General features: G+C 39.8%; 1 protein-coding gene across 3 annotated transcripts in view; it reads left to right on the forward strand.

Annotated features, from left to right (window-relative positions):
* The first annotated feature begins 364 nt into the window (after positions 1-364).
* Positions 365-22,707, forward strand: part of ENTPD1 (ectonucleoside triphosphate diphosphohydrolase 1) — a 54,835-nt gene continuing 32,492 nt past the window's right edge. The window contains exon 1 of one of the 3 annotated variants that reach the window (XM_017726090.1): positions 365-456. In XM_017726090.1, the coding sequence (XP_017581579.1) occupies positions 450-456 (7 nt within the window). In that variant the 5' untranslated portion in view covers positions 365-449. The other 2 variants (XM_017726087.1, XM_017726088.1) reach the window with 2 other exon arrangements.

The following is a 22,707-nucleotide window of genomic DNA, read 5'->3' on the forward strand; positions in this document are numbered from 1 at the left end:
GTGCCTATGGTTCTCTGTTTATTAATTTTCTGCTGGTGCTGTTGCAGCCTCATCAAGGGGCGTTCCAGTTCAGGAGCAACTGGCTGGTATGTCTGTCCCCATGCACAAACCTGCCCTGTCGCCTCAAGAGTCAGCTCCTGGAAGCCCTTGTCCCCTTTGTGCTCCCGGCAGCAGTGGGACCTCTGAGGCACCAAACCCACCTCCTGCCCTTAAGCTACTCCCAGAAGGGGACGGCTCAATTATTAACCCAAAGCTTGGGTCTTTGAATAGAGCTATTCATCAGCTGGGAAAATCAGCTGACTTCATCCTCAGGCTGGTAAAGAGTAATGAAATTGTTTCAGAGAACAGCTTGCAGAAAAGACTCCTTGAACATAAAAATCTAGATGCCCACAGTAGGAAATCACTTAACTCCTCTGTGCGCTTAGTCCTCTGCATCCATATTGGAGCCCATGTTGGGTAAGTTGGGGGTTTTTAGTAGATTTTCCTCACAGTTTGTAACCTCAGGGGGTGGTTGTAACATTCACAGCACTGATTAAACAACATTGGAATCTGTAATGGCTTTCAGCAACTGTGATGCCAAGAGTAATACAAAACACATTGAGCTTTTGGTATTCCAGAGATTCCTGGACGTATGTTAAATTCTGGTCCTCAGTCCGGGTGCCAGATTTTTTTGATGCTTGAATTGCTTGTCCAATAACACATAACCCTTATAAATAAGCCAAAATTAGCACTAACACCTAAATATTATATTGATACATAAAATGGAATGCCTCATAAATCAAAATGTCCCCATTTTTAACTTGACTACATTGACACTTAGTGGATATTATTTTGGACGTATTAAAGTAATTGAAAATGCTTGGAATGCTGACCAAATGAGTACTGAATAAATGCAGTATTGAGTGAGGACCTGAAAATTAGACCAAATAATACAATATATATCTAAGCAAAATGCAAAGGAAGAGTGAGGAAACACCCACAGCTCTATTGTACTTATTTAAATGTTCCCATTTTAATGAGGTAACAGGTAACACTAATGTCTAGGACTTTCAAAATCCACTAATAGTAGAGCATTGATTTGAAATTAAATAACAATTCTATTTCAGTGTTCTGTGTCCCAGAGGATGTAATGGAGAGAGTGATACTAACACTATAAAATGTGTTCCACCTTTAGAATTCTTTAGGAAATAAAGCTTTCTGATTATTATAAACTATGTGTGAAGTAGATGATGAATCAATTAGCATTCTAATACAAGGTCTACTTTCTAATAGAAATGTTTGTCATTGAAAGTCTGCATTCTCATACTGAATGAATAGTTGCATTTTAAATTATGATAATAATACTCAGTGACCTGGGGGCTACATACTCTGCAGCTCTTACAGATTATTTGAGTGGAAAATAATGAGGATATAAAACGGCTCAAATTTAAGGTTCATACCTTTCCTTTTTGTATCTTGGTGTCCAGTCGCACAACAAAACCTTTAAATATTACCTGTATCAGGAGTCACACATAAAACATAATCATTTTTTATTAAGTATTTCATGTTTTGGTTTTGGTTTAGACCCATCTTGGACTGAAATTTTTTCACCTCTTGATAAGCCTTTACTTGTCAAGTGAACTTCCTTTCTTATTTCACTACTTGCTGCTTTTATCATTAATTAATTATTTTAATGTTCATCTGACATCTTGTAGGATTACTCATGCCAAAATCAAAGCATATTCTTGTTGAAACCGGGGTCTCCTGCCCTACCTCAATCTGCGCACTCTGGCTGTGTTACCTCAAGAATCACTGTTTGTTACAGCAGCCAGGCTGCACCTTTAACCTGAACATCTTCAGCTCAGACTGTGCTCAAGGCACTGCTAACCTTTATCTTCCCATGTGGTGATAAAGCACTTTGGGATGAAACCTTCCTGGGAGCAAGGCACCTTCACCTGAAAACACTGTTTCTTTAGAGGTTGTTTTGAGAAGCACATATTTTTAGTTTTACCACTTGTCAGTTTATTCACAGCAGCACGGCTGCATTTGTCAGAGCTTTGTTAGCTCTTGCTACACTATTGAATATGTCCAGGCACTGCCTCTAATGAAGCACTTTTGTTCCCATTATGCCTGGAATAATGTCAATACTCAAGAATTAGATTAAATGAATGAGAGAGCTGAGATGAAGACAGTGGATTTGATTATCTCAGGTAATTGATTTTCTTTGCATGATGCTGTCAATGTCTGAAAGGCCAGCTGGATTAACTGTCAAGAACGGGCAGGCTCGTGCTAGTCCTGCACCATGTACAATTTTCCAGTTTATTTTCAGGACAGTAGAAATGTGTAAGCCTATGGCTGGGATGTATCCTGCTGTTTTAAAAGAACTTGGTTTGATGGGATTTGCGTTTGGTTTTTTTGCTCACCTGAAATGCTTACTTTTCACCATGTTCAGCTATCAATACAAAAAAGCCTTCCAGAAGTGAGCTACTGAGACACCAAGAAGCAGTTTGGACCATGTCCATTGCCACAGGGAGCTGTACAGACATTAATGATGTGTTGTGAGAGTATCACGTGTGGGTATTACATGGGGTAAGAAAAATACACTGGGTATAGTTAGCAAGCCCCAGTTCTAAGCAGGACCAGGAAAAGCTGTGAGGCACCAAGGTCCCTCTAACTGCCCGGACAAACACATTTGAGTTGCTGTTGTGTAGTGCTGGAGACAAACCTGAAATGCTGGGAGAAGGCTGACTTGTTTTCCTCAAAGAGAATCTGGTGTGGTGACTGAACCTTTCCCATATTTCCTCATGAACAAAGTGGTTCTTGGGAAAGTGCCACTTTCTCCGGTCCATGTTCAGTTTGCCTGAAGATGCCACCAGTGTTCATGAATGTAATGATCATCTTTTCATCATCAACTCTGCGATATGTTAATTCTTACAGCTTCAGTATATCCAGTTTTGTTTCTTAAGCCTTACCTGCTGTGTCATCTGAGCAAGACTAAAGTAATTGATGACATAATACTAAAACTCTGCTTTGACAGAAAAGACGATTTTTCTAGCCCAAATGGAATTGTGCTGTGCTGTGAACGTGTACCACATGGCTACATCTGTTTATGGTTAGTTTGTTCTGCTGTTCTCTATATCAATATATTACATGACATTAGAGACAAAGCTTAGAGAGATGTTGTAAAACAGACAAACAAATCTATTTTGTTTGTAAAAAGAAATAACTTATTCTGTTTCTTTGTGGAATTTTAAACACTACATTTTTTACGCAAGAGAGTTTCTGCTATTAATGTACTCTTAACAGTTTTCAAAGCTTACTGAAGAAATTATGACAAAATCATTTTGTAGTTGGCTGTGCACTACCCCACAATCTAACTCCTACTTGTACTAAATGTGGGCTACAGTAGTAGCAGTGCTATTCGTTAAGGCTTACCAGCTACTTATAAACTAAAAAAAAAAAATTGCCAATATTTCTTTTAAATTTAGGTGTAAACATGGAGAAAGTATTTCTACCAGGCACTTGTCAGGCTTTCACTAACTGTAAAATTATGCAAGGAGAATAATAGCAAGAGATAACAGTCTCTTACATGGCACCTAAATTAAGATGTCTTAAATTTATCCAATTAAAATGTAATATCCACTTCTGTCTGCCTTAAGAATATACTGTGTATAAACATCATCATGTAGAAATATTAACCCATAAGTATTTTCACCATAATCTGGTGAAGTTAAAACTTCTGCAAGCTCATTCTCAGTACATGATGACAATTTGTGATTGGAAATACCTCTTTGTAAGGCTGTCATATGTGAGGAAAATTTTACAGTAAAAAAAGAATTCTTACTCTGAGTAACTAGGCACTCAATATAAGCTAAGTGGCCTTTCCTGGAAGTATTACAAGGGGAAATTGGAAGTATCTGGGCAAAGTTAGTGATGTGCATTTTCTAGTGGCTGCCTCAGCAGTCCTTCAGAGGACACAAGCCATGTACTCAGCATTAAATGCCTCCTATAGTTTGCAGTAGGCAGGAGGATGTAGTCCAGGCAGGGTTGGAGAAATCCAACAGTGGCAAAAATCTCAGATCCCTATAAAGAAATGGGTATCCTGATGTTCTGGCCCTCCTCAGGCTGACTCTTGTGTAAAGGGTGGAGATCATGTATCTCAATGCCTGTGATTTTGACTTTGGAATTGCAGATTGGCAAGAGAATGAAATAAATACAGAATATAGAACCAGGTTTCCAGGCCTAAGCCTAAATATCCATGTCCTAAAGACTTCACAAGGGGCTGAGAATGCTATCATACCTTAACGTATCTGCAGTGTGGGTCATGACAAAGATTTTCTCATGTTCCTACTGAAGTCAGAAGTAAAATTCTAATCTGTGCAAGACCAGACCTTATTTTACAGAAAAAAAACCCTGTCATCTACATTATTCTGGGCACTAAAAAGTTTTAAATTTCAAAAAGACCATGTGAGAAGTGTGTGGTGATGCTTAAATCATTTTTCATTTTCCACAGGAGTGCATGGGAGTTGTTCTAATTCAGAAGATATAATATAATCTTTCTGATCTATTGAACTAGAAGAAAAAATAAATCTGAGAACAGAGATGCCAAAGGCAGTTCAAGAAGTTATAGATATATATGACATGAAAATCTCCTAGCAAAAGTTAATGCAAGTCAACATTGACAGGGGTCTCAAATGCCACATTGATTCAAAATCACACAGTGACTGATGAAATGGGAATGAATGTCTCTTTTAATGAACTCAGCAAAGAACTTTGTTCAAATGGTCCTTGCAAGTGAAGTTCTGAGGCTCAGAGCCTCATAAACCTACTGGGTTTTTTAAGTGTGTGTATGTCTAGAGTAGTCCAAATGCTAATTTTCCTTATTTTGTTTTTCTTGTTGCTCTTATAGCACTGATGCTGCCCTGCATTCTTCTCTTCTGTTCTTCAGATGTATTATACTGAAGTCTTGATATTTAGGCTAGAAATCATCCTTTAATACTTGAAGATATGCAATTGTTAATTTCCTGGTCTGATTTGTGTTACTTTATGATCAAGCAGAGTAATAAAGTTGTATATAGTCATTTTACAATTTAATTATCAGGCCAGAGGAATGCTATGGCTCTGCATTGAAGGAGAAGCCTGGAAATCCAATGTAGTTGGGCAAAATATTCTACCCTTGGCTCTGGGCTGACAGTAAAGAGTCGGAAAATAAGAATTGCCTCTCATATTTTACTTACAAGGAACACGATTGTGAGAACCCAGTTCCTGTATTTGGCCCATGGCTGTTATATCTGGTGTCTAAAAAGATGTCTGGGCTGATGCTTTTTCCTGTGACTGAACTATCATCAACTATCAACTGTTTAAGGGCCAGAGCAGGTTTGGGATTCTGCCTTTCTTCTGGGGCAAAGGTAGCTCATCTGATCTACGCTAAAGCGTATGTTCTCTTTCTATGTTTGTGTGAAAATTTGGTCAATTCAATATATTTGAGAGTAATTATCAAACCTGAGGCAAATTAATGAATGCCCCAAAACCTCAAGAAAAATTAGGTGGGAGCTAATAGATATTAGCAGTTAGATAACCTTATTTCCTTAAGCAAGTTGATTGAAAACAACTTTAAAGCTGCAGAAATAATAAATTTCAACGGTGAAACAGGAGTTAAGGTTTTTTCAGCTGTGTAATGGCAGTGTGATTGCACAATGTCTAGAATTAAGTGTGATTACTTGAATAGCAAAACTTCTGATATTTTTGAAGAAGCATTAGGTTTATCTCTGAAGTAAAAGAAGTCTTCAGGAATTTTATTAAAAATGCAAACAGAGAGAAAGTTATCACTCCTTGTACAGCTAGAATTTAAAAGAAGGGTAACTTTTTGAATTCTAGAAAAACCATTCTGCAATAGATGTTCTTCTATAGTTTAGTTATTAAAATATATATCAATATTAAAATATATCTATTGCAGGGTTTGATCTTTACAGATGTTGGTACATATTTAAGTGAATGAGAAATCACGGGTGATTCCAAGATGAATAATTAAAACTTGTGTCTGCTGAACTGCTTTGAGCGTTATCGTAAAAGTAAGATTATCTATAACATTTAAAGCATAAATGATAAGAACTCCTAAAATGTCCCTTTTGTCAGCAGAACATCTAGTGCAATGTTTTAGTATCAAATACGTACTGACCAAAATTGGTTTTCTTGAATATATGTGTATCCATATGTTTATAAAGTGGGAAAAGAGGAATCATTCAGTTCTGACTTACTTTCAATCCCTGTGTATCTACGAATAACACATATCATGTTTGTTAGTAATTCGGACTGCTTACTGCTGTAGTTGCTCATCAGTTCCTCTGTGCCTATTGTCTTTCCACACTCAAGAGGAGCACGTGGAGAGCATGGCAAACTTTCCTGGTGCCGGTACTTCACGTTTTCATTTCCTAACAAGAAGTCCTGTTCATGGCAGTGAACATCATAGTTGATGTGAGATGCAATTACTACTCACTGAAAGCAAATTAAAATTCCTTTGCGCCTTCTCTTTTGGAAGGGGTTTGTGTTGAGGACGATACTTTGTTCCTGCAGAGGGTGGCAGTGCGGTACCATCCTCGAACTCCGGGAACCCCTCTGCTGCTCCAGCAGCCTCCTGACTTTGGAGGGCAAACGTGCATCGTCCTGCGCTGTCCCAGCCCGGGACCGGGGCTCTCTCTCCTTGCAGACCGATGTAAGAAGGCCTGACGCAGGTGAGGTGCATGCAGCAGGATCTGTAAATCACCATTAAAAAAAAAAAAGTTTTTAACGAAACATTGGCCAAGGCAGATAGTGGGGGCATTTTCATTACCAGAATGGTCATTCCCACCCCAGAAAAATATCGGCTGTGTTCGTTTTTAAAGAAAGTGCCTTTCCTGTGGAGCTAGTGGAAAGAAGGGTGTTGCTGACTCGGTAGCCGTGAGCAGCTGGAGGGCAGCGTGCTGGCACACGTACCCTGCTCAGGTGATGTGCACAGCTCATACCAACCACCACACCTTTGTTTAAAATGGTTGATTCACCTGCAGGAGTGGGACAGATGACAAGATACTGAAGCCAAGTTGTTTAGTAACTATGGGCTGATGTTGAAAGTATGCAGGGCAATGTAGACCTCGAGTCTTTGCCCACGGTATTGAGTGTTGATGTTACAGTGCTACAGGTGTAAAGGCTTGCTTCAGGCAGCAGCTTTATGCAACTACAAGTATTTCCTTGTCTTTCGGTGTCTCTTATCTAATCAGATCTCTGTACTGCGTAAATAATCCTGCTTGTTAGAATGTTGCTGAGTGTTCAGGCAGTTCAGAGTGACATTTCTATCTTTGTAAACACTATAGGAAACTCTGGCTTAGTTGGGCTGTACAAGCAGTTAATATGTTGCTAAAACTTTAACTTAGGTTAATTTAACCTGAATTAATTTAACCTCTTTCTGCCTGTAATAGTGAAAAGATTGCCTAAGTGTGAAGAAAATTAATTCTGTTACTTACATTTTAGTGTCATGTGTAATAAAACTACTTATTGCAGAAACTCCACCACAAAATTACCTTTATTTCAGAGTAATTTATTTCCATGATACCAACTTTGATGTAATAAAATTGGGTTCTTTTCTAAATATTCTTGTGAGACTTCATAGGGAATGAAATAGTGCATTTGCACTGGTTTATTTTGAAAATAATTTGAGACAATTATTATTGGGAATAGGGAAATTAGTATAATTAACAGCAGTAGGGAAAATATGATACAGTGAATATTCAGGTCTTTGTACAGGTCACTATCTTCAGTGATTTAATATAAGTGAAAATTCAAAGTACCAGAACTGCAGACTGAAAATACACCAAGAACTTTAACCCCTGCAAAGAAACTTCCTCATGAAAGTTTGGGGAGCTGTTTATTTGCTCAAATACTGTTAATTAAACATTAATTGAATTTTAAGCAGCTACTGTTAAATCTTAAACAGATACTTGCTTCATGTTGCATACATTGTTCAAGACTTTTGCCAAACTGGTATAGATTTGTAACTGTGATTAAAAAAAACCACAAAATATTAATTAAATTAAAACATAGGATCAGTACTTTGCTGCTATATGTCAGGGTAGGCTTGGCATACTGGCAGTAAAAAGGAAAGCCCTGTAGTTTGTGTAGCAAATATCTTCAGAAGCCAAAGGGAACAGACTGGGAATAAAAAATGAGGGTTAAAAAAAATTTGCATGTAATTAATTTTTGTTTATAATGTTAGCCTTGAACCAAGTCTTTAGTAATACTTCTACATTTGTGCACTACATAAGCAAAGTGTTGCATGTGACAATGCCGTTTATGCTGACCAGGTCATATTTAAATGCTGGAATTATTAATATATCACACGTGGGTAAGGGACTGAAGATCTCAAAGCCTTCTTGTCATGGTAGTGGCAGAGTTGTGCCCAGTGCTGCCATACTGGCCAGCTCTCTGCTGGAAGTGGGAAGGTTCCTAGCACACCAGGAAGAAGTGTACTAGTTTGAAAACAAACCAGTGGGAGGCACCAAGTCAGAATAACAATTTAATGGGGAAATTAAAGAAAAGGAAAAACTAAAACACTGGTTCAAACTGACAGAGTCAAGATACAACCTGACACCCTGTTAGTCAGGGTGGTGGTAGCAGTCTGGTAGAATGGTGGCTGCAGTCCTCCTGAAGCAGTGATCCTGTAGAAAAAGGGGCTGCTCTTCCTCAGAGGGTCCAGTGGTGGCTGTGTATCTCCTGTCCTCTGGAAATCCAGTGGAAGGGTTGTCTCTGGTGTTCAGCATCTCAGATTATATCCACGATGGGATGCTTGGTTCCTCCCTCTGGGTGGAGCATCTCACAGTGGGGTAATGAGTCATGAGGCCAAGTGTTGTTAAGGCTCATTATCAGAAGATAGTCCGGAGGGAGTTATCTATGAGTCATGTGGTACGACAATGATGGGCCATTAACAGAAAGATAGTCTGGGGGGAGGAGGCAAGGAAACACTGCCCCACCTGATTTCAACAGCTCATGAGGATGGTAATAGAATACACTGCAACCCAGGACAACAAGTTTATAAAATTACTTGATAGAGCAAGTGTTTTAATAAACCTCACATTGTTTAAACTAATGTACTGGTGAAATAGTTTTTTTACTACATTTCTGGCTGGCCAGTTCTAACCTACATCAAGCGATGTACGTCAGTGCAGGTTATTGGAGTGAACTAGACTGAAGCAGCAGCAGAGCCAGAGTGTTTCCAGAGCTCCTACAGGACCAGTGTTAACTCAGAAAATGCATATTCAGGGCAGGAGCGTCATGTCCTCCCTGAGGTTGCTGCGGTGGCCAGCATGGAGAAAGCTCTGCTGCTTTGCCATGGGACTTACAGCAAGAGCTCCTCAGACAGTGTTTACACATCAAAACACCTAGGAAATACTTATGTGGGACAGTTGCTTTGGAAGCAGGCAATGGCACAAACTAAGACAGACAATGTCTGGACAGACCTCTCCATGCCTTTCTGACAATTTGCACTGCTTGCTTGGCTGGCGGTGTGCAGCCTGCAGGGCAGCCGTCAGCCCTGAAGGGTTTTGCAGCATGGAGATGCCCAAGGACATGGGCCAAACTGCTCCTAGGATGCTTTAAGGTCTTCCAAGCCTGGGATGCACCACACTGCAGTGAAACAGTGAACTGGCACTGTCTGTTACCCTCCAGATCTCCCTGACCAAGGATGAGGCCTGACGGGAGCCATCTGTTTGTGAGGGGCATGGGAGCCACGCAGCCCTCACTGTCCTCGCCAGCACAGCTCAGACCAGTGCATTGCAGAGTCACAGCTCTTTAAGTGTACCTGCTCAGCCCCTGCAGGGTCTGGTCTCTGAGTTTCTCCCATGAGTGATTTAAATTCCAATGGGACACTTCTTTCTTTCCAAGTAACTGCAAAAATAATACTCATATATCACAGTATTCCACTGCACCAAATGGGCCAGGCCTTTTCTTGTATCTATTTATCTTTTCTGCAGAGAAAATAAAAAAGGTCTATATACATGCTGAATTAGAAGACTAAAGAAAGAGGCAATCAAAAATCCAGCTTAATCCTGGTTGGTTTGGGGGAGTTTTTTGCTACAGCTAGGAATCTTGATTACAGCAGAGATTTTTCATTTCGTTTTTTTATAGTTTACACAAATGATCCCTTAATGAATCTCACAGCTTCTAAATGCTTGTTTCAGCAGTAATCTGGGCACAGCTGCCTAGTCTCCAGTGGCCAAGTGGCAGCACAGTTGATGCAGCACCCTAACATAGTGGCACTCACAGAGGTGGCTGGGCTGCCATTTGTTTTGAGTTTCCAGTTCCAGCCTGAATGACCAGTATTATTTTATTCTTGTGCTGAATCTTGGCTGAAGTCCTAAATCACTCTTGAACTCAGTCTTTTTGAATGTCAGTTGAGGGCATTAAGATCAGGACTCGGGGAGCAGTGCCTGTGGGATGGCTTTGACTGGTTAGCATCGGGAGTTGGTGTTGCAAGACTTTTGTTCCTTCCCTTGTCCTTGCCTTTTTTTTTTTTTTTTGTAGTCATGCAGCAGTTTCTTAGAGTGTAAGGTAGGCTTATCTATTTCCTTATTGAAAGGGTAATTGAGGTTAAGGAAGATGGTTTATTCAAGAATAGCTTGGCTGATGGATTCATGAGGATGCTGAAGGTACAGAAGATTACCTGGAAAGGGGTAATGAAATGAGGTCAAGAAAGTAAAGGAATAGTGAGCAGAACTGGGTGAGTGTGGAGAGGGGATATTAATTACTGGGGAGGGCACTTATCCTTCCCCCCTATACATTAATGGTAAGGTTAAGTTGCCTTCATTATATCAAACTTAAGGCATGGACCATAAATATCCAACTTCCACTAGAAAGATGAAAACTACCTGGAAAAATCCTGGTGGACTTATCGTTTATTGGGAGACTTGTACAGATGTAGGTTTAAACAAATGATTTTAATGTAATATAGAATTAATATGTGGAACTTTCGGATTCATACCTTGGGGCGGAAAAAAAGGGTGACGTAAAAAATAGGGGGGGAAAATCAACAGCTGCAATTGTCATCAAATAAAGAATTAATTACTAATGAGGATATGAACAATATTCTGTAGCTTAAATGAGCACAGTTATTAAAATGCACTCAAATAATCTAAAACCTAAAGATTTTAAGTATCATCTTTCTGAAAGCAACAAATCAAAGTGGCTATTATTTTTTATTGTAAATCTTGCTATATAAAAAATGCAGGCAAACAATATTTTCATAAATGGGTGCATTATGCAGTAGATCTTCATCTTGTCATAGCTGTCCATTGCTGTTACCTTTATTATGTTCCAAAAAATAAGTATATTAAATATCTGCAGGACATTTGCCAGGTCTCTGTTATTGGCAGTAATTCAGAGCAGCGATGACAGACTACTACATAAATTATGCAACTCTGGTACACAGTATATGCTGTCAAATTTAACTTAGTCTTTTAGACTACATCTGGAAACAATTTAAAGGAATCTCATTGCTGTTTTTCTAAAGTAAAACAAGTCTTTGTGCTTTAAACTTAGTTTAGCAGCATTTCATTCACAATTTCTTAGGCATAAAAGCACACCAATGGTAAGAAATAGAAGATGCCAAAATCCTCTCCAGAGTAAAGAGACAGATTAAGACTTCAGGTGAAAAAGCCTGATGTAAAAATATGAAAGGAGAAAATATTTTTTAGGAGAAAAGGACTACTAGGAAATGAGAGAAGAGAGCACTTAAAAGAGAGCAACCAATAGACGGGGAAGGGTGCAAAGGAAAGTGAAACATTAAAAGATCAAAGAAAAAATCTTGCTGAGGTGGGAGCTGAAAGATGGGAATGGGAACTATGCAAAAAAATACTAACAGCCTGAGGTTGGCAGTGTTTGTGTTTGTACATGCTCATGTAGCCCACCGAGGCCCCCACCCCCTCCTGAAATTCCAGGAGCTTGAATTTTAAGAAAAAGGTTACTCTGGGAAAATGCATTTTGCTATTTCATACTGCTAGGCAGGCCTGTGTCACAGCGGTAGGTAATGCTTTTCCCTGAATTCCAGACTGTTCTTTGAAACAGAATATAAAAAAAAATAGTAATAATGAAAAGCACTCTGAGCAAAAGAGAAGCAGAATAGACTGGGGCTAATCTGCCAGCACTCAGAGGAAAAAACATTTTTCCCTAGCACAAAGAACCCTATTGTTCCCATGTTAAGTATTTAATTTTGCCTGCATTTAAACCAAGCTGTCTTAAAGTCTGTTTTCTTACGATGGGGAAGCATGTGCCAGTTACTGCAGCAGCGTTCAGTGGCTCCAGAGAGGAGCTGACCTCTGTGTTTTCCAGGGCTGTTCAATTTTTCTCAGCCTGATTAAATTGATTTTTGGTAGAGGAGAGTGTGACCTGCCCTTTATGGCTGGGAATTCTCACCACCTGTTCAGCACATAAAAGTTACGTGAGGGAAAGAAGCCTATGAGAAATCTGAGCACTTTGGGAAATGTTGGGTATAATGACTGATACCCACATATGTCCTTCTGGTAAATATTATTAATGAACCTTCAGCACACACACTCTTACATAGAGGCTTTGTCACTGTGCTGAAACACAAATTTTCATTTGTTCTGAGCTAGGAAATTTTTGTGCACATTCTTCACATAGCTAACAGAAGTCAGGCAAGTATCACTGTGCAGTGCCTTTCCCTGGTAGGGTGTCAAGTCTGGGAGCATCTCTTTCAATATTAGAAGAATTTCTCCTTTATTTAGCAGAAATGAGGATGCTATTAATATAAGCAAGCTGTTATTAACAGATAGTTACTCACACAGTACTTTCAATTATTTCCTCCTACAGTCACACTCGTTACCCAGTGAGGAGCTGGAGAGGGTTGTCATGCTACTGTGTTTGCTTGGGCAGTTTGGCATGTTCATAAGAGCAGAAATGAAGAGAGGAGCATGGGGGGACTGTCACTACACGAACATATTTTTAACAGGACCAAATAATGTGATTGTTGTTGCCATAGCACTCTCGCACAGCACTTCTGCCTGTGGCTACAGCCTGAGGACTTGAAGTTATGAGGAGCATACAAAAAAAGCCATGGCAGCCAGAGAAATTACTTCAATTGTCTTCAAGTTAAGGTCACCGCTTGGAACTTCTGCTCTCAGTATTGTAAATTATTTAAGGCAGTGAACTTTGCCTTGAAAGCAAGTGAAAAGCTCTGTTTTTACTGAGCCAAACTCAGTTTGCAAGGATGGTATGCTTAAAGTTCCTGTACATCTTTGCATGTCCTTGTAATTGCTTTGGTCATATGGAAAAAAAATTTGTGGGGAGAAAATTGTTCCAGACTACTATAGTTTAAAGGTATTTTAGTTTAGACCATAAGAGGATAAACATCTGAAATCTCCAAAGTGTACCGACCTGGTATATTTTTACTCTGTGCAGTATTGTTGCTTGGAGAAGTTCCTTGATGCTAAAAATAACGATTTCTATCACTGTTTTCTATCTCCAAGGTTACTAAATCTTTTTAACCTGAGCATAATTAAGATTATACCTACAAAATATATTTTTAGCCTGTTAGATTTTCTGTGGTGTAATGTTCTAGTAGACACAGCTGAGTTAGAGGAAGTCTGCTCCACAGGAGAGAGAACAGTAGAAGTGAAATCAGTAGTTTCTACAGGCAGTTGTTCTTTCTGTAGCTTTTTGCATGGTTAATGACTCACAGGTCTTTAAAGACCAGCAACCAATTTAGAGAAAGAAACTTCATGTAAGCCCTTAAGAAATTTGAACTCTGTACTAGGATGTTTGAAATATGACATGTTCGAATGGGTTTGAAACTAGAACTATTCACTGAGTTCACTTTTTTGTTCTATTTTCTTGCTCCAGTGTCTTTTGAGAAAGAGACTGAAAAGGGAAAAAGTGAATTGAACATATCTGCCAGTTAGTTTGGATAATTTCAGAGGGCTAAAAGCTTCTCTTTTTTTGTTCTGCATGCTGTACTTCAAGTAAGTAATGGATTGATGACATGAACACCTGCTGAAAGCTTGTGATCCACACAACAGAACCACTCTCCTAAAAGCCTGACAGACATCCTGCAGAGTATTTAAATGAATATCTGCTCACAAATGACAGCCTTTGACTGTGGATAGCTATCCATTCCTCACAGGGCCTTGTTGGGCACAGCGGGACTGGAGCTCCAAGGGCTGAGCCGGAGATCTTTGGCACAGAATCCTTTCCCAAGCCAGGCTGGTCCTGCTGCTGCTCCACCATCCCTCCCCACCTGAGCGTCACCCAAGGCTGTATACAACTTTTTGCTTCATTAATGCAATTGCTGTCATACAATGAAATCTCTGTGGGAAATATCACCAGCAGAACCTCAGTGGGTGGATAAACCCGTATTCCAAGTGTGGCAAGCACACGTGGAAAGGGTAGCACCTTAAAAATAATAAGATTTTTTCTGCAATGGGAACTGATTTCAGAGCCTGCTGATTTGTAACTGAGATATTTAGGGTATTTCATTTGTGATTTAAAAAAAAAAAAAGCACTGTGCCAGAAAGTGTGTTGTGCAAAATCTTTGGAAATGTGACAGTTTCCTTGGAAAAGAAACTTCTGTGAAGGAATTCCTTAAAAAGACAGTCAAGCATATTTGTCTAGTCCTTCATGAATCTTTTCAGTGGGGAATATTTTTTCAGACCTAAATCTTTCCTTTGTAGGAAAAGGTATCATAGGTATTCCTGTGAATACCTATTCATATCATTTGGTTCCCTTTGTAACTTTCTTTTTTCCAAAGGATGCTTGGGAGAAATACTGGCATAACCCTTTCACACATACTAAAATAATTCTGAAAAATACTGAAATATCTTTTGTAGGAAATAGCTTGCTAAATGGAGAATTGAGTTAATAGAATTTATTTTATTGGTGCTGTCAGGTCAGTTAGTGATTTAATGACAGAATGAGAGGAACAGGGATATTTAACTTCAGAAAAAATGTTTTCAACTTGAAAAGACTCAGCCATCTGATGATGCTGAGAGATGTAGAAAGGCTATTTCTAGAACCAAGACTGTTGAACAAGAATATACTTACACATTTAAGTAGGTGAAGACACTGCTGAGTTTATATGGGGAAAATACTGACAATACAAATGACAGTTTAAACTGGATGCCAAGTTGGAGATGTGTTCATGGGAAAAGTGGATGAAGGATGCTTCCTGCATGCTGAATGATTTAAGCACACATTTTGGTGCCCAGAACAGCTCAAGGGGAAAATGTGCTTTGAAACGATCAATGTATATTTAGTAAGGAGGCAGATCTGTGAGTACGACACAGTGTTGTAGTTAATAACTTGTAGTCAGTGGTGGGAAAAGGGAAAACCACTAAGGGAAATAGAAGGATTGGAAAGCCATTTATATCATGTAGTCAATATATATGAATTTATGGATCTCAAACCAAACCTCCTTTATAAATACATGCACAAACACTATATTTCATAAAGTAAGTCTCTCAATTTAGAATTGAGCATGAAGCTTGACACAACCGGAACTGATCAATCTTAACCTTTTTCCCAAAATTTAGAAATCAATGCAAAGACTAAAAAATAAATAATTGCTTTCTTTAAACATATAATTGCTTATTGTTGTCAGCTAATTCAAAGAGAATTGAAATGGGATGAAGACTTTATATAAAGCAAAAATACTAGAATCTGTGGAAGTAATAATTATCAATCTCTCGTGAACTTGAGGTACATTATTTCCTAAAATTTGGGACTTCAAGGGAGTCTCCTTTCTCAGTCTCTTGAAGGGCAAAATTAAAGAGCAGGAAACCTCTCAGACACTAAATAAAGATGACCACAATGAAATGCATGTAAAACGAAGTCATGTAAAATGCACATAAACCCACAGGGAGAAAAATCTGGTAGTGAGAATCCAAAAGCAAGTGTGAAAATATCCAAGAGCTCACATCTCTATAGATAGTTCTCCATGGCGCTCACGGACATGCGTAAGCCTGGCACGGGCACACGGAGAAGTGAGGTGGGATGTAAGGAGGGCAGCAGGTTTTTACGGTTGTGAAGATTTTGATAAAGGAGAGTAAATAACCAATTTAATTATCTTCCAAAGAAAAGCTTACATTTGAGGCTTTCTTAGAAGGGAGAACATTTTATGCTTCTAGAACACAGGAAAGCAGGTGGGTGATTTATCATGGGTTTATTTATGGCTGTGGTTAACAAACAAATGCAAATCAGAGATGATTGGGGATTTTAAGATTTCTCCCTTTTTGCCACTGTCTTCAGATGGTCACTCTGGATGGACACAGTCAAATTCTCTTCTGCTATTAATTGAGTGACATCTGATGGACAATGCATCAACGTGCTGGTACTGGTTTCCTCTGTGGATGCTCACTTAATAAAGACCAAATCACTTAACAGAGGGTGAGTGGGTAGTCAGGCTGAATTCAGACATTTAAAAAGCATTTATTTTAAAGTTATTCCTTTTTTATGTATGTTTTCCACATTATGTCTACTTTTATTCTTTTGAAGAAATATTAAGATTGGGTGACAATCTGGTCTAAATATGTACAGTTTGGAACTGTATATATATTTGGAAATATCTGCTTTGAGGTGGTTTGTCTATTTATTTTTGCCTTAGCTACCAAGGTGCTGCATGATAAATTCAGAATTGACAAAAAAATATTAACTTTGGTCATAAAAACATGGAGATTAGCTGGTAATAAAATGGTCTCCTTTCTTCAATCTTAAGGCAGCAGTTATTCAAGGCCCATATGCATGCTGCTAATTCACATTTCCTCATTTTCTTTCTGCAATTTACTAAGTTTGGGAGGTACTCTGCCTGTTAGATGGGGCAAATGGCACCCACTATCTTCCCTTATTAATTCATTATATGGTTATCACTTGTTGTTCTGATACTCTCTATTTGTTTTTTATTGTTATATCCTTGTAGAACTTTGAGGATATTTTTTCTGTGTTTTCCTTCACTTTTAGTTTATTCTACTGGAGTACCTTTCCATAAACCCCACCTACTTCTTTCTATAGAGCTCATTTCTCTTCTTGATATTGGTGGCCCCATAATATTGAAAATCAGACTAAAGATGTTATTAGTTGCTCCTAAGGGCTTCTTGCCCTGAGAGCATCAGAAAGTTGGAAATTTTTGCTTCAGTGAGCCATTATTAGGGATTGTGTACTGTTCCTGCCAGATAAAACACTAGGAAGATACTAAAAGATGCAAACTATAAGAATAAAAGATCAAAAGACTTGAAAATACCACTAGCATTTGTGTATTTGTGAAAAATCAATAATAATAGTTATGCTTAGCTCTGTTTGCAGTTGCTTAGAAGGAAAAACAAGAGCTTTGTTGCCAGCAGGGGAGCACCAATGTGCTGGATAAATATGATGACTAACGATATGAGAAGCAGATTTTTGGGCCAGGGTGTTGCTTATGATTGGGACTGTGATGGTTTTGTTAAAATTACCAAGCAAATTGAAGACTCTCTAAATTTGGTTCATCATGTTTGCAGCTGACATGGCTGAATTACCCTGAAGTGCATGAAATAACCTGAGCAGAAAGAGCAACTGGTGTTTTGTTAAGCAGTTAATGAGCAGTGATATGTTCCTTTTCAGGACATACTTCTTTTTTTTACACTAAGTTGCAGAGCATATAAAGACCAATTGTTTTTACTTTTAATATGTTAATGTGTCTTTGTAAGGTTAAATAAAGTTAGTAATATAATCTTTAATGGTATTATGAGGCACTCATATTGAAAGTGTGTTGAACCTATAGAATAAGGCACTGCAGGCATGTTAAAGTTTCACCTAATAGATAATTTGCTAATGAATATGTAAACTAGGTGGGCAGTTTAAGCTGTTTGAGAGTGGGTCTTTGGTCCTGCTCCTTTCAAACCACGTGTCAGTGCCCATCATTCATTCTGAGGCTGAGCATAGGAACTTGTCTGCACATTTTGATGAAGTTTCGTGCATTTTTAACAATAAGGATGTTAACTTATTTCATTTATTGTGCAAAACCACAATTTTTCTTCAATAGTTGAGACTGTATAGAAAAATAACCTAGCAGAATAACTAGAAAATTATTCACCTCTACAAAGTCCTGAGAACCCTTTTTTGCCAGTTTCAATGAGCATCATTACTTCTGTTATGAGTTTTGTAGAGATCATACAAACAGAGTTTAACTGTTGCTCTGCAGATGTCATCTGAGCACTGTTATCCCTATATCATGAAAATAATAAACAGAGCTAGGCAGATCTCCATGCAGGGATCAAGCCCACAACCTTAGAGCTTTTAGTACCATGCTCTAACCAGCTGAGCTAATCTCAAGGAGTGGAAGGTGATACACAGGTCTTGAGTGACAATGCCTGTGAATACTGGTATAAAGACAGCATGGGGACCTTCTCTGAAAGGACAATTACAAATATTTAAACCAAGACAAGGAAGTACGAAGACAGAAAGGAACTTAAATCCTTTTAATAGATTTTGCATCTCAGAAGTTTAAGGCTAAAGAGTAATATTTGTCTGCAGCAAGATGAAGCTGAAGGTCAGTCATCTTTTTACCTAAACACCAAAAGCAGGTTAATTTTCTTTTTCCAAGAATTGGATTCTTAAAAAATAATGCTCAGTTCACTCAGACAAATACTGTATAGCTCATTGCTTGTTTGTCTGTTTCCTCAGGAGTCATCCAAGAGGTTTGCTTTACAGAAACAAAGTGCTTGGGCAATCTAAATTAAGCATTTGAACTTCAACTATTCAGAGGAACCCAGAGAGGTGGGGAGGACTTGGCCTACTGTGTTGTGAAAACTGTCAAGTCTGAGGTGACTGCAATGTGGGATGAGTGGGACAAGGAGCTGGGAGCTGTAAGAAAAAAAATCTGGCACCATGAATGGTTTTGGTTGTCTTTTGTTAATGCCTGGCCCCTCTGCCTTTCTTTCCAGAAGGAAGTTGTCCTAATCTCTTGGATTAATGTCCCTTTGCAGACCATTCTGCTCCCTTGGTCCCAGCAATTTAACATGCTCACTGTTTTTCTGGAGATCTTCGTCATTTATCATGTTTCAGAGATGCTGGGGATGGAGGCCTGTGTACCTTTGCTGTCCCTTTTCCCAGGGCTGACAGCTGCTCAGTGGTGACACAAGCCAGCACACTGGGACCAAGTGCCTGGGAAAGCCCAAGGACTGTTCAGCCTATCCCCCACTCAATGTTTGCACGAGTTTCTTGAAGCTGCCACTCCCCCTTGTTGCTTAAACATACAGAGTGATATGCTGTAAACTAAACACGTACCCTCAGGCCCCTAAGCAAACACAGACTTCAATATTGTTGAGCTTGGTGATGGGATGGCCTGTTTCCATTTAAAATATTTCAGATTCTTTCATACCAGTTCTTCCTGTGAAAACAAGCTACTTGTGCTTCTAATGCCTATAGGTTTGTTTTCAGGCTCCCTGACTCTTTTTTCTGGATGTTTCTTTTACCCATCCCAAAGATGAGAGGTTCTGGCCCTGGATTCCAGCACTGCCATCTCAATCCCATCTCCTGTTTCCTGGAAATGAAGCTAACATGTCCCAGTGTTCACTCACTCTTGCTTCTTTCCTGAGTCCCAAAGTCAGCATACCTCATCTGCAAAATAGCAAATTCTAGATATCCAAGAAGTTGCATAATTTCAGCCACAAACCAACACACATACAACTTGTGCAAACTTAGAGCAAAATGACTGTACATAAGTTCTTACTATGGCTAAGAAGATGTATTTTGTTCTTTCAAATTTGCTCAGGATGCTCAGTTTTGTCCTGGGAGTAGAAAAGTGGGGTTTTTTGCTATTCTTACCCACTGTTCAAGATGTGGGGAAACTACATCCTGAGCTCTCTGGTTTCCTCTTTTTATTTGTGCTTCAAGCTTCCTCCTCAGCTGTCTGGAGCCTTATCTAAGTACAAATGCTGGCCTCTAGGGCCGCTCTCTTTTTTCCTCATTTTTTTTCTTATGGAAATGACCGTGACACAGAATCTGCTGTTGCCTTCTGCTGGTTTGTGTATTGCAGGCAGAGGTTTGCCCGAAGGCAGGAGGATCAGCAGACAGAACCAAAATGCTCTAGCAAATGTCGATCTGGCCCTCTGTGGAAGGGGAACTTGGCATTTCTTACCACATAAGGCTGAAACGTCCACTCCTCCCCTTAGGCTGTGACAGAGGATGGGGAAAGTGTTTCCTCACTGTGTCTTTCACTGAAACAGAACAGCTGCAGAATAGTGTGTAATACCACCATCCCCTGATCTTGGAGCTGTGGAATACTACTCACAGGTGTATCAGTCCATCACTTCAAGTAGATCATCCTCAACATAGAAATCTGTTCCCTGTGGCTCTGTGAATGACCTGGATATTTTTAGGTGTAGTAGACCATCACTGTTCACAGCAATCCTTCCCCATGGGGCCTTCATGTTCCAGGTAACAACTTCCTCTTGTGTGAAAACACTGCTGTGTGTTTCATGGTCATTGACTGATAATGTGTCATCCTTCCCCATAAAAGTTTCATCTGTCTCAGTTTGAAACTGAACCTTCCCAGGAAAAAAAATAACAAACACAAAACCTGTCACTGGCAGACTAGTGTAAAAAAGCTTATTGTGGTTTGTCAGGTACATGCACAATTTTAAAGGACTTGAAATACACGGGTCTGGGCATCCTAAGAGGTGTTCAACATAGTGTGAAGTCATGTCTATTTTTCTCTGAGGGGAGCTTGTGTATATCTTCCACTTGTTAAATTTGGACTTCTCAGCCCATAGGTGAGCTCAGCTGACCGAGTTTATTGAATTTCTACCTGTAGAGACAGTGAGTCTAAGCACAGTATTTGCAAAATCAGTTCTAAATTCTGACTATTTTTAAAAACTACTGCTTGGTTGAGTTTAATTTATCCAACGTGTGGCATTTTTGTATATATTTGCTTTATTTCCCGTTATTATACTCTACCAACAAATATTCTTTACAGAAGTAAGTGTGTAAGCTGGTACATAAGCACTCATACTTCTAGTTGATGTTTTTTTAAGTATTTCTTGGTGATACATCTGTGCAGTTGATATTACAGTGAATACTTTAAAATTTGCATTTATTAACTAAGCATTGCATCAGCTACTCCTATTTCTTACAAAAACTGATGTGCAAGGTGACCAACAAAATTACTTCTGCCATGCCATGCTAAACCATCTAAAAATGTTGCTGTCTTATCTCTGGAAGATCAGTTCTCTCTTGCACTTCCCAGGCCAATTTTTCTCATTAAGATGACAAACACTCAAAGTCTACCTTCATCTCCTGAAACATTCCTCCTTGAGCTTTTGAACCAAAACTGACAGAAATTCACAAAGAATCTAATCACTAAAACCTAAGTTATGTATATTGTTTTATTTTGTTGGTCCCTATTTTCCTGTTCCCAGGAAGATGATAAATGGGAGTGTTGTCTTACCAGATGGAGTAATACAGGCCAGGTCAATACTTGTGAAGGAGAAAGAACAGGTCATTGTTTGTGATGGGCTGCAGTAATGGAAGGGATTTGAAATCCCATGTTCAGATGGGGTTCTCCAGGCCCTAGCATCAGGATCCTGCTTTTCCTGTCTCTCCTTGGGGCAAGAACTCTGGAAGCTGGTGGTAGGCACAGAGCTGGATGGTGTCCAGTCACAGAGAGAAAGTAGAAGTGGCAGCTCTGAGAGGGGAGCAGGTTCTGGCACAGGCAGAGTGGCTGGCTGCAGGTACTGGTGGCCTGTGCTCCAGTGACTTCTCCCCCTGGGTGACCAGCAGGGAAGATGCTGAGAAGCTGGTGCCCACTGCTCTGAAAAGAAAGTGAAAGAGCCAGGGTGGTTCACAACTTCCTTTGCAGTGGGAGGCTGACAGCTCTGTAGGCAGTAGTGTGGAGACACTTGTGGTTCCTGGCATGGGACTGAGTGTCATAAGCTATGAAGAAAAGTTGCTGAGACTCCTCCAGCACTACCCAGTATTTCATATTTGTGGTGAGTCAGGGATAAAAAGTGGTGGAGGGTGGGATTCCTTCAGGCCTTCCAGGGAAGAAGTCTAAAACTGGCTCTTTCATGAAGTTCCCCAGGAGATGTAGCCAGAGGTGTGAGTTCATTCCATGGGACAGGTAGGTGCAGGAAATTTTCAGCAGTTATTGCAACTTTGTCTCCTTTCATGATTGGGTTGAGTTTTTTCCTGTGGGCTGGACCTCATCTAGAAACAAGGAAGGACATCTCTTCTCTGGACACTTTTGTGTACCTCGCTGGTGTGGAGGGTATCTGTGCAGTCTCATGCGACTGAAGAAAAAACAAACAAAAACCGCAAAAAACCCCTACACTAACAAAATGCTTTCTCTCTGTAGCCACTATGCCGTTCTGCCCCCCGAGCCAGGGATGCAGTCCTGCTCCAGAGCACCGCTTCCCTCGGGTAGCCCCAGGCACGCACCGCAGCCCCCGGCCGTGCGGGACCCTCCGGCCCGGTGGAGAAGTCCGAGGTGCTGGTAACGTGGCAGCTCTGAGGCGATCCGTGTTCAGAGAAAAACAGGAGGTCAGCCTGCAAGTTGCACGAATTGAGTCATGTAGAGTTAAACTAACCCCTCCCACAGCCATGGACCACTAAAGCGCCGATTTTCATGAGCACCTCTCACTAAGGCAGCTCGGAACCGGCAGAGGCTGAGAGAGGAAGGAGGGGGGAGCGCGGGAGGAGGGAGCGAGCAGCGGCAGTGATGGACGA

Source organism: Corvus brachyrhynchos, unplaced genomic scaffold (assembly GCF_000691975.1).
Source record: "Corvus brachyrhynchos isolate BGI_N302 unplaced genomic scaffold, ASM69197v1 scaffold61, whole genome shotgun sequence".
Lineage (NCBI taxonomy): Eukaryota > Metazoa > Chordata > Aves > Passeriformes > Corvidae > Corvus > Corvus brachyrhynchos.